We start from the raw sequence: 13,338 nt of genomic DNA, 5'->3' as shown, positions 1-13,338 counted from the left end.
GTCAATGTAACACTAGTACCATATTCTAAGTGGGACCAAAAAGAGGACTGATTTCCAGTTGAAGTGACAGGCTTGTAAGCCACACACACTTTTTATCCTATGATACCAATAGCGTTCAATCTGTAGAAGGGATGGTGTTCATTCATCTTCCTGGGTCTTTTTTCCCCCAAATGCCCTTTAAATGTTGGCATCCCTTACAATCCTACCGTCTGCTGCCTTCTCTTCTCGGGCTGCAGGCTGTCTCTTAATGGTTTTACTTATTTCCCTAGATTCAAATTTGATGTCTATGTCACTAACTGCCACACTGGTATCTCCAGGTATTATCTCTTCCCCTAAGCATCACACTCACCATTCCCAACTACCTCTTGGCGTCTTAAACACTTCAATGTCACGATGCCCCAAACCAAATGCCTAGGGACCCACCAAAGCCCCCCCACCCCCACCCCGGCCTCCTTCATTTCCTATGTCAGTAAACAGCACAATTTACTGACACACAACATCAGGCTGGTTTTGGTCATCCTAAATCCCTTTCTTTCTCTGCCAACCTATTTAATATACCCAGATAATCACCAATAATCAACACTTATTGATCAGTAAAATCATCAATAATTCTATCGCTGAAAAATCTTAAAACCAGCTGTACCTCATCTTCACCTATCACTGTCCTCATTATTTACTCTCTGGATTACTGCTGCAACTTTCTAATTAGTCTCTTTTACCTCCAGTCTTACAACCTTGAATCCGGTCTCCAAACTGTAGGCAGTGTCATTTTCTTAAATTGAAATCTGACTGTGTAACTCTGCTGCCTAAAATACTTCAGAAAGATCCTTAATACACCACTCACTTCACTCGTGATGTTACTTCTGCTTCCAATCATGCTGTTACCTCCTTTTCTTCCTTTGTCTGCTTGATGAATTTCTTCAAGCCTCTGTAGAATTCCTCCTACAAAAGCTATGGCACACTCTTCCAGAGTTAAGCACTTCCCCTTCTGTGCTCCCATAAGGTCTTTCGGCATGTATGCCTCTCTCACATGTGAACCACAAGGGGCAGAATTTTTATTTAATGTACCTGACAAAGGCTCATGGGAAGGAAGGAAGGAAGGAAGGAAGGAAGGAAGGAAGGAAGGAAGGCAGGCAGGCAGAAAGGCAAGATCTGGGCATGTTTCAACCAAAGTAATTGGCTAAAGACAAAAATATAACAACTACGATTTTAGAAGTAAACACTAATCATATTTCTTAACCTTTTAAAGACAACAATGGAATTAAATTCTATAAACCATGAACAATCTGAAAAATATTTTTTTATTTTCTTGAGAGAGAGAGAGGTTGATTTGTTGTTCCACTTATTTATGCATTCATTGGTTGACTCTTGTATGTGCCTTGACCTGGGATCAAACCTGCAACCCTGGCAAATGGGGACAACACTCTAACCGACTGAGCACCCAGCCAGGGCTCTGAAAAATATCTGAAGGCTCAAAATGACCTTAAAATTACTGTTTAACAGTGAATGTGATACTATCATGGAACCATTTGAGAAAAATCATTTCCTCCTTGTTTTGTAAACGATTATAATTAACACTTTAATTGCACTTACCCTGGGATATACCTCACTGTATATCTGTCATCCTATATTACAATCTGTCCCAAGGTAGGAACATCCTAAGCACCCCACAGATGGCAATAAGCCTGCCGGTATCCTGAGAAATCAGCATAGTGTCAGTGTGAATTTGCCACATTTAATAGGCTCCCTGGACTCCCACCTTCTTGGACCAAGTCCTCTGCAGTGGTAACTCCATGTTCTATGAGCTTCTGGCAGTCATCTAGTGGTTTAATGGCCTCTTGTTCAATGGTATCCACCTCTTGCAAAAGGGTCACCAATCGCTCATCCAGGAGCTTCCCAAGGGTTCCCTTTAAATCATTAAAATGCTGTTTGAGGACATCTCTTGTCTGCGATGCACTCTCTTTGATCTGAAAAGAAATAATATAAAAACTTATCAGAATCACTACAAAACGCTAATCCACAAGCAACATCTATAATACAAGGTACTACCCAGCCATCATCTTCTATTCACTGAAAAACCAAATGTGATTCACTGGCACAAACTTGCAGACTTCCATAGAACTGGCCTTCAGGTGAGAAAAAATGGGCCCAAACCCTGGTTCCGTCATTCACAAACTGTGTCAATGTGGTCCAGTTAATTAAGCATTCCATGCCTCAATTTCCTTCCAATATTCTCAAATGAATATACTAATGTTTACCTCATGGAGGTTGCTGTTAGGATTAAATAAAAGTAATATATGTTGCACTTAGTAAAACAATTGGCATACTGTCGTTCTCAATAAATAAGTGTTAGAAAGTATTACCTGCACAAAGTAGTTCTTGGCAATAGTACATTTCAGTAAAAAATACTTTGAACTTAGAAGGGGATTAAAATTCATCTTGCTGAAAATAAGTAAAGCAGTGGCAGATCAGAAAGCTACAATACAAAAAAAATCCACTCGTGGATAAAATGCCCTCATTATACCACAAGAAAACTAAGACTTTATTTAAAATCCAAAGAATCTCATAAGAGGCAGAAAATGTTGATGAAAAACACATCTAGGACAATGACTTAATCTTTTTTTGAGTCATGGTCCTCTTTGCGAATCTCAATGACAGGTTTATTGACCCACTTCCCAGAAAAATGAATTATCCATACCCTGAAGAAATGTATTCATATTTCCGAAGTTACAAATTCCCTTATACCCTGACATGGCTCGCTGCGAGCAGCAGTTCTGAGAGTTGGTCTGCAGAAGAATCGCACAGGCTGCCTGTTCTCATTCAGACTGCAGGGCTCACCCCGGACCTGCCGGGCTCACAAGCACACCTGTGCTTCTGCAGCTCCTACTTGGAGAAACAATGCCCTAGGTCCACAGGGTCAGATTAAGAACTGCTGTTCTCCAAGATACGACAGGAAAATCTTTACATCTCACCCATATTTTGAAAAATCAGTTGACTATACAGACACAAGATTTTTTATTTTTAAGAATACAGGTAACACACAACTCACTCCCTCACTTAAAAAGGACATTCTAACTATAAGCCAAACATTCAGTTAAATTAAAGCAAACACACTTTATTTTGCAAAATTATCATATAAGTTTCATATGACATGTTTACTACCCTGACCCCTGGGCTAACTTTACCTTAGAAAGAGCTTTTGAAGTCCAAGAAAAATCCACCAAGAAAGAATATATCAAAATATGGATAAAACACAATATTTCAACAATTAATAGAGAAATTTAGAGAACTTTCTATTTATTCTGTAATACTAAATTTAAAAGGCAAAATACACAATTATCTTACAGAAATGTTCACGACCACATAAAAACAAAAGATACCCCTGCCCAAGAGCAACAAATACCAAAAAAAAGGAACTATTTTTGATTGGCTGACATGGGCAGATTATGGAAACAATTTTTTCTCCTTTTGACATTAATGGAAGTTAGAATGAATGGTATGTGTGCAGTAATAGAATTCCTTAAATCATAAAGTGAGGGAGAAATCCTAATTTAAGTTTAATTATTAACCAATCTCTGTAAAGATACTAAAGAACTTCTACAAAACAAACCCAAGTCAAAGTTTTTTTGTTTGTTTTTTTAAAAAGGGCCCATACTCGACCTGGCCAGGCAGCTCAGTTGGTTAGAGCGTCACCCCAAAACACCAAGGTTGTGGGCTTGACTTCCAGTAAGGTCACGTACAAAAATCAACCAGTGAATGCATAAATAAGAAAAAAAAACAAAACACAACTGGTCTCTCTCTCTCTCAAAATAAATAGAGAGAGAGCACCATGCTCAAACTGTGCTTGATTTGGTTTATCACTCAGTTGTGGGATCCTTGAAAATAAGGCCCTAACATTCTAGCACTAAGCAAACAGATGTTGTTGAATAAAAATGAAGTTAATCATGTGTGCTTTTAAGACCTTATTAAAAGAACCAGAAACAGAGTATCTTATGATTTTGATGTATCACCTGGAATACTGTCAGAAATGCAAAAACTCTCAGGCTCCACCCAGAGGTACTGAATCAGAACCTGAATTTTTAACAAGATCCCTAGGTGACTCATATCTTACACATACCAGAAATAGATGAAGACAACAAGCGGGAACACTGTAATATAGTTTGCACCCCCATCACCAGGAGGAAATTCTGCAGTTGAACACTGTACCAACTAGGTCCTGTCTCACTCTTTAACGGATACAGCACACACAGGAAGTGCATTGGTTAGGTAAAGTCAATTTCCTCTTTAGAAAGAATTCAAAAGCTACTTCAGCTGTTGCAGGGCCTGAGTATGTTTTGTTTTTGTTTCAGAACCTCAGAAAAAGAAGGAAGTATGTGAACACAAAGCAATGAGGCCAGGGGAGGGAGAATCCATTTCTAAATTCACCTCCTGTACTTTCATTGTAAATGTGTTCCCTTTTGTTCATAGAACCCCAACAACTACTGTTTCAAACTTAATATTACCTTGGCATCATTTTCTTCTCCCTGAAACCCAGTTCAAAATGTAAAGCCCCGGTCACCTTTAGGCCAATCATGTAATCAAGTGCATTTGCTTATCTTTATAAAGCTTTAAAAAAATGTGGGCTTTACTGCTGAGTGAATTTGTTCCTATTTGATGTGGCACTGTGGTCCAATGTACTCAGGGTGGGCTCACTAATCTTCACAACAGCCCTGAGAGGTGAGTACGTATTGTTTCTGTTGAAGAAAATGAACCTAAAATACGTCAAATAACTTCTCCAAGGCTTCCCAATGCCAGAAACAGTCGGACTCCAAGGACCGTAGTCTTCCCGTGAGCCAATCTGTTTAGTTCTTAAAGATGCTATTTGAAAGAGTTCCCAGGTAAACATGTAAATTATGTACTGACTGAGTCACTTCCTGATATAACATGTATTTCTTGTACCTGCAGGAAGAATCCTGTGGTAGTCAACAGTCAGCCCCAAATGCTATCTAGCCATTCTAGGGCAAAAACCCAGGATGGTTTGTAACAAAGTAGATTTAAGAATATAAATGATACACAACTCAAGGTCTCAGAAAGGAAACTAATATACATTGTTTATCTTGATTAATAATATTCTGAACCAATTTTCCTCTTAAAACCTCTACTATACCAGACTCTACTATACCATCAACTCTAACCAAAAAAATTATAATAAAAAAATGTACTTACAAAGTTTCCCCTGCAGTTGCTTAATCCAAAAAAAACTATTTTTATACAGTTGCTATATCAAGAGAAAGGATAGGATAGGACAGAAGAGAATAGATTGTGTATTTCAGAAATTAAGTAATTGAAATCTCCTCTATCTCCTCTAAAACATGTATCTTCATGACTTTATAGAAGTAATTTTTATCTTTCAAGTATAATCTAAGAATTTATTTTCCCAATTGTTTTGCAAATAGGAAACTAAAACTGTTTTAAAATTAGAGACTGGCTTTAAACACCATTAGCTAACGTTAGAACATAGTAATCAAAAATAAAAGACAAAGATACAAAATTAGTCAACTGAAATTGAAGAAGTTAATCGAAATGTTTCTTCTGAGTTCATATGAAATGTACTGCATTAGCTATTTGTCTTGGCACTGACACCAAGACATTAGTCATTAAAAATAATGATAGTAATAATAACAATATAGTAACAGCTATCGTCTACTGAATACCTACTGTGTGCTAGGTATTTACATCCATGGTCTTATATAAATTCTACCACACCCCTATGAAGAAAGCATCTGCAGATGAGTAACATATGAGTCAGGGAGATGAACTTGCCCACATCATGTAACCAAACAAAATGGCAGATAATTTGAACTGTCTGATTCATGTATGGACTCATAAGAGCTGCTATATTTCCTTCTTATCTCTCTTACAATTAGGCTATTTTTAAATGCTTATTTGACAAGTTTCAAAAAGAAAATCTTTATTATATGATTTGGTAGTCCGCTAACATCAGTGGCCCCCAGTGAACCACGACTCCTGGTACTCACATCCTTGTACAGTCGCCTCCCCTAGGATAGAGGCTGGGCCTGTGACTAGCCATTCAGTCAACGTGCACAGCTACAGAGTGGAATTGATACTCTGCCAGTTCCAGGCCTCAGCCTTAAGAAAACCTGGCAACTTTTGCTTTGCCCTTTGGGGTGTCCTGAGTCACCATATAAGAAGTATGTCTGAGAGAACAAGTGGAAGGAGAAGGAGTGGGAAGGGCAGGAAGGAGGGAAAGAGAGAGATGGCACTGAGGTCCAGCCATACCAGAATTCCAACTGACTCCTGCAGGTTAACTGAGCACTCTATCTTGAACATTCCAGCCTTAGCTGCCACCTGATCGCAATTACCTGAGTGTTACCAGCAAACTTAGGAGAAATGGCCAATTGAGCCTCAATCAATCCCCTGAATAGCAAGCAAATAAAGTTATTGCTTTTTAAGTCATTACACTTTGACACAGTTTATGTAGCAACAAATAACCAAATCATATGATAAAACAAATGTTTAATTCTTGATTATCTGCAATAATGAATAGGGTACATATAATCAAGACCGCAATGTTTTTAAAATGTCTGCAAAATTACACTCATAACATTCATAAAGGCATTCATTCAGTATTTAATGAGATCTACTATGTTCCAGGAACTGGGCTTATAAAGATAAATAAGGCATGGTCCTGACCTCAAAAAACTGTCATTCTGGCAAAGGAAATACTTGAATGCACACATAACCATAATAAAATGTAGTATAATGTTCTTATGTAAGTGGGATAGCCACAAACTGCCATAAGAACTCAAAAAGAGCGTTCTGTTGGGAGAGAGTAGGAGAGAACTAAGGCATGTCACTCTGAATAACAATGATATTTAGTGGTATTATTATTACAGTTAAAATGAGTATTTATTAAGCACTTCCTATGTCCCAGACATTGTGCTAATCATTTTAAATACATTTCTCATTTTAATTTCCACATTGGCCAAGAAAAGTAGGTATAATTCTTATCCTCATTATACAGATAAGGAACGTGAGGATCAGGAAAGTTAAGTTTCTCAAAGTCTCATGGCTAATATAGGCAAGTATAATGAAGTAAAATAACTGCAAATATATGTGATCCATTGATACTTCTCAATAATAAAAGCCTGTCTTATCACTGTTTGGCTTTTTAGGTCATAAATTAGCTATGTTATTTACCAGGTTTATAGTAACAAGAATAGTTCTTTATCAAAATTATACATACAATTTCTATTTTAAAAAACTACACAGAAAAACTGACATTCACACACTTTTTAATTAACATCACTGACCTTAACATTATTGACTCAGAGTGCTTTTTTAAATTCCTATATACCTCATTCTATATTTCAAGTGAGTTTTGGATTCAACAAGCAGTTTCAGAGCTGTCATGTTTAAAGACAGTTTATAAAAGGACTTATTTGAGAAAACATGACTGAAAAGCCAATGTAAATATGTGTCTTTTGCATACAAATATGTGTGCAGATTTTTTCTTGATTGTTGATTATTTAGTATTGCTTCTGGAGCTTTATTTCTTGTATTTTGGTGTACTTCAGTCAATACATTTCAGTCTACTACCAACCAATGCTCCATAGGATCCTATGAAACAGACTCTATATACCTCTATGTTAAAAATTAGATTGCACATGGGAAATTTTTCATAATAAATGCTTATGATATATCAACCAAAAGAAAAAACTGATATGAAGTTGCATATACAGCAGTCTCTCAATTTTGCAAAATAATGTCTAGAAGGGTAATCAAAATGTTAATAATAGTTTTCTCTAAGCAGCAGAATTATAAGTTACTTTAAAATTATTTCTTTCATTCTTGGTTTTCCCCAGCTCTAAATTTAACCTTTCCTTAGGACACTTTACTAGGGACGTTTTAAGTACTACAGCAGTAACAGATTATTTCAAAAATATTTCTGTACTGTTTTGAAAATAGGTAACAGAAGGGGAAGTAAGAGATAAAATAAGCAATGATAGCTTTCTTTTCTTTGCTTAGCTACTAAGACTTCCTGCCCCAGTTCTCTGAAATAACTTTTTTTTTTTCTGCTAAGTTCTATATCTGCCCTAGCTCTTAACTGGTATGCTATGTGTTTTTGAATCCTGTGGGAAAAATAATCTATAGAAAACCTGGTCTTGCACATTAGGAATACCAAGACAAGGAATTAAATCTTAAAGAAATGATCTGAAATCAACTATTAAAAATTGGAAACAAACAAAATACTATGAAAGATAAATGGTCACATTACAGATGTTAAGACACTCTAGGAAAGCACTGGCTTGAGACCATCAATTGTTCACTTGAATATCATTGTGTAATTATGTAACAAGCCTACAATATTCCAAACAATATTTTAAACTTGTGGATAAACCAAAGTAATTTATGACAACACACCTGGGGTTTAGATTAAACTACAGAAATCAGCAGAGCACTGATGAAGTGGTAATGACATACTGTAAGGCAGTGCGCCTCAAGTTTTAATGTGCATACATATCATACCTGGCTGTCATTAAAATATAGGTTATAATTCAGTCGGTCTGGGTGGGGCCCAACTCCTGCACTCTTCACAAGCTTTCAGGCGATGCCACTGGTGTCATAATGAACCACTCTCGTAGTAGCAAGGATCAAAGGGACATCCCTGGCTAGAGTTGGGCAGGGTCCTCACCAAATAGTATCTTAATTAGGTACCAGGATCTGGCCCTTTACTCTGAAAGAGCAGAGACTTGTTTTTGTCAATGCCCTGAGAGGCACTGAGTAATATCAACTAAAAGGCCCATGAAGGCCAACACAGTCATTTTACAAAGTGAAATATAGCTGTACACAGACTAGAATATTGTTATTTCTCACTGTAAGCACTTCCAGTACCTCAAACTAATTCCCCTTTGATAACGTACAAAGATGAAGTTCCTAAACCTGCAAAGCTGAAGACTAGACCCTGGATAGTGGCAGTCATCAAGGGAGCGCCCCTCTGTAAGGCATGTCTGACAGCCAGCTGGCATTTCCTTGTGGCATCTTGATCAGCTATCTCTAATTACAACAAGCAGGAAAGCCAACTCTGTCTAGATAAACAAGTGATGAAAAACACAATGGGAGTAAAATCTAAAAATGAATGCACAAGAATTTAGGATTTTTTCTTATCTGTTTTGTTTTCAGGGGTAATAGTCTACTGATCAGCCATCAAGTAAATCCATGAAGGCAGTGGTCTATTTCCCTGACCACAGAATTTCTAGGACCTAGAAGAATCTCTGATCTACAGTAAGCACCCAACAAATATTTACTTAGTGAATGAACAAATGAGTATTTATGGAGAGTGGGAGTTACTTTCTGTGGTATTTACATCTTAACACCAAGGATTCCAGGGAGCCATAGAGAACTATTCTTAATAATTTCAGCATCAGTTAGGCCAGACTAGCTGTAAACATTATCTGATTTCCTGAAGACAACGAACATCTCACTAGTCTTTTATTCAAACAGTAAGAGTTACAGACTACCCTTGCATTCCTACACAGCACTTCCTTTTCTAAGACAGATGGTAGGGCACAAACTTAACCACAAGAGGAGAAACTGCTACGTGCTAGCAGTTGTTTTGACAGAATAACTTAAAAGATTTTTACTCTTACAGAAAAACTATAAAAAGATTTTTAATAACTTAAAAGAAATAAGACATGATTTCTTAACATGAGACAAATTTCATGAGTTTTAAAGGGTAAGAAACAAAAAGCAAAGGTAAAAAGTTTGCCAAGCAGTCTTGAGAAAGTTAAACAGTTACCGTACCATCCAGCATTCCTAAATATATACTTACTAAAAGAACTGAAAACACATCCACATAAAAACTTGTACATGAATATTCTTAGCAACATTATTCATTAGAGCCAAAAAGTAAAAATAACCCAAGTGTCTGTCAATTAATGAAGGGATAAATAAAACGTGGTTAACCACACAATGATTATTATTCAGCCATAAAAAGGAAAGAAGTACTGATACATACTACCACATGTATGAACCTTGAAAACATTATGCTAAGTAAAATCAGTAAGTCCCAAGGGGCCACATAGTGTATGATGCCATTTATATGAAATGTCCAGAATAAGCAAATCCAAATAGAGAATGAAAGTAGTTTAGTGCCTGCTAGGGGCTAGAGGAGTGACAGCTAATGGGTAAGGGATTTCTTTTTCGGGTGATAAAAATGTTCTATAATTAGATGGTGGTAATGATTGCATATTTTGTGACTGTTCTAAAAACTGCTGACATGTACATTTGAAGGCAAAAATTTTTTTTTCCAATTCTCACCAGAGGACGTGCTCATTGATTTTAGAGAGCAAGGAAGGGAGAGGAAAAAAACATTAATGTGAGAGAGAAACATCAATCGATTGCCTCCAGTATGCACCCCACCTGACCAGGGATTGAATCTACAGCCTAGGTATGTGACTTGACTGGGGATCAAACTGCCACTGTTTGGTGCATGGGATGACGCTCCAACCAACTGTGCCACCCACTACGGCTAAGGCATAAATTTTATGGTATGCAAATTATCTCAATTTAAAAAAAATCATCCTTCCAAAATCCAATGAGCAAGTAAAAAAAAAAATAATACAGAAAGGGAGCATCCCTTCCTCTCTGCTCTTCCCATCCTTCCCCCATGAAAAATCTTTGACTAAAGAACCGTTTATTTTATGTAATTATTCTGAAAATGACTGGAACCCTAAAAATATCCTAACCACCAAACAAAAGCAGCTGCTTATTTTGATAACATTTTTGTAACACAGACCTTTCTTAAAGTGCAAATTGACAGAGAGCTTATTCTACAAACCCAAACATACAATCCTCTAGAATTAGCTTTGAGGAGAAGCGCCGTGGTAACTGGCACTGGCACAAAACAGATTCCAGTTTACAAAAGAATTATAGTCTAGTCAGAAGGCAGTATTATCAGCAAGCAAACTGTGATGGACGTTCTTAAGTGTTTTCTGTCTCAATTCCAAGAGAATGGGCCTCAAAAAACAACACAAAACAAAAACCCACACTCAACTGCACTAAATTATCAGAAAGTATGTCCAGTATTTAAATTATTGGATATAAAGTTAAAAGAAGATAAGTTTGGAAATTGAATACTAAACCATTCAGGGCAGGATAATACAAAAAAAAAAAAAATTTAATGCATTCACCATCACACCAGAAATTAGTATTATTCATTCCCAGATGCTAAACTCACCTATTTAGTATCAACTCTCTTGCTTAACTGCTGATGCAGTTAAATAGTTCTGTTCATATATAAAGCATCTTAATTGGTTGAAACAGTACTCATATAATGAGATGTTTTAATCTCTTTTTATGTTCCTAGATTTAGAACCTCTATTTCAAAATAGCAGAAGGAATAATGCAGATGTTTTCAAGTGAAATCAAGGTAAATACACTGGAAGGCCTTGAAAAGCATTCACTAAATCAAGAAAACCATATCTAGGTTTTGCTCCTAAACTATGAATGATGCCTAGCCTACAAAAAGGATTTTACAATATGTAAAACCTAAAGCGTGCTGAATATCCTTAATGATGAGACCCTTCAAAGGCACTGTTATCACAGCACTATTCTGCGACTTGTGCATTTTCAGATTCTATTCAGCATGGGAGGTACTAGGATGACAACATAGATTAATGTTAATGTGATGAAACCCCACTCACTCAAATGATTCCACTCACTCAAAAAGCATTTATTAAGCACCTATGTTGACAGTAGTTTGAGAATTATCTGCCCTATCACACACTGGGAGTGGGTTTTATCTTTTTCTGTGTAAGTTCCAGGGTGTAGGGAAACCATGTGGCTTTCCTACCTCTTTGATAACCGTGTCCACACGAACAGATAGCTGTTATCCCCGGAAAGTATATTTAGCTTCTCCTTTCAGTACTCCTCTTTTTAAATCTGTTTTTCCATTTCCCTACACCTTTGTATTCCACCCCTCAAGGATTTCATTTTCCTTTTTCTGACCTTCCAACATGACTTGACCTTAAATTCTAAACCACCTAAAATAGGGTTACGATAAATGTTTTTTTTAATGCATTCAAGATTACATGAGATATTAAGTACTATGCTCAAGCATTAATACCATTCATTTTAGTGTTGACTCTACTGCTGCTACTCAATCTCTCTCAGTCTCTCTCTAATCCTCCCCTTCCAGTATCCATTTTGTCCCCACCTTTACCTGTCCAAAGTCACCACTCTACGTTTTCCTCAGGCTCTCTAAAATCAGTCTCCATCCCCAGAGCAGGGTTTCCCTCTTAAGAACACCTCCCCCAGCTCTCCTTCATCTTCTCTACCCTCTGGGACGTCCTCGGATTTTGCTCTGGCCCTTCATTCTCCCCAAGCTCGGACCCCACCCCTCTCCCCACCACCGCCGCTCAGAATTTAGGGAACGCCCACTCACACTCTCCCTGGATTCCCCCAATTCTCTCTTCCCCTTCAGAGCCCCCCGCACCCCACGCACCCATTACAGCCTGCTAGGGCTCCCTGCACCTTCAGAGCCTCTTCCCTTCTCCCTTGTTTCCGGACACCACCAGCCCTTGGAGCCCTCCTGGCCCTCGACCACCCGCCGGGCACCGCGCGGGTTCCCCGGGGCCCACAGCGCCCCTCCGGGCGCGGCCGTCCGACCTGCCTCCGCGCCTCCCGCAGCCCCTGCAGCCTCTGGCCCAGCTCCCGCCGGTAGCTCTGCGCTGCCTCCACGTTCTCGCGGGCCTCCTGCAGCAGCAGCTCTGGATTCAGCTCCATGGCAGCTCGGCCGCCGGCTCCGGGCGCGGTTCCGGACTGTCCCGGGCGCCGCAGGGCGGCCCGGCGTGGCCCAGCTCAGGCGGAAGCGCCGCCCTGCCCCGCCCCGGGCGGCCTTGATTGACAGCCGCGCGCTTCGCTAATTCGGCATCTGGATCCTAGCACCGCCGGGCGCTCCGGCCCACTGCAGCTCCTCCCGGTTCGCTTGCAGTAGGGCAGGGAAAGGTTAATAGTAACCAATAACACCTTACGAAGTGCTTCCCACGTCTTATGTCATTCTGGCCTCCTCGTATCTCTGTTTCTCAGAGGAGGACACTGTGGGACTGAGTGAGCAATCAACGTTGTCAAGCCGTGGGGATTTCAACCCAGAAAGCTCTTAAATCGTCATTGTCCGACCTCCCTACTCAATAAGAATCTCAGCAGCGGCTGGTATTATAGGAGGTTACTCTGAACCAGGTACCACGTCCAGGTTACCCAGAAGCTCGTAGTCTAATGAAGGAGCCAAGATGGGCCTTAAACGTTGACCAGCGGCAGGGCAGGTACAGCAGTCCAGGC

At 38.9% G+C, this 13,338-nt stretch overlaps 1 protein-coding gene across 1 annotated transcript in view; it reads right to left on the bottom strand.

The window, feature by feature from the left end:
• Positions 1-12,847, bottom strand: part of CRLF3 (cytokine receptor like factor 3) — a 31,795-nt gene extending 18,948 nt beyond the window's left edge. Inside the window, exons 1-2 of the mRNA XM_054573155.1 lie at positions 12,670-12,847; positions 1,760-1,967 (exon numbers count right to left, since the gene is read on the bottom strand). Of these exons, the coding sequence (XP_054429130.1) occupies positions 1,760-1,967; positions 12,670-12,786 (325 nt within the window). The 5' untranslated portion in view covers positions 12,787-12,847. The remainder of the gene's footprint in view (positions 1-1,759; positions 1,968-12,669) is intronic.
• Between the last annotated feature and the right edge of the window lie 491 nt (positions 12,848-13,338).

Source organism: Pteronotus mesoamericanus, unplaced genomic scaffold (assembly GCF_021234165.1).
Source record: "Pteronotus mesoamericanus isolate MK-2021 breed Mesoamerican mustached bat unplaced genomic scaffold, CSHL_Meso_final contig_246, whole genome shotgun sequence".
In the NCBI taxonomy this organism is placed as follows: domain Eukaryota; kingdom Metazoa; phylum Chordata; class Mammalia; order Chiroptera; family Mormoopidae; genus Pteronotus; species Pteronotus mesoamericanus.
The sequence above is the reverse complement of the archived record's forward strand: the minus strand, read 5'-3'. Positions and strand labels throughout refer to the sequence as shown.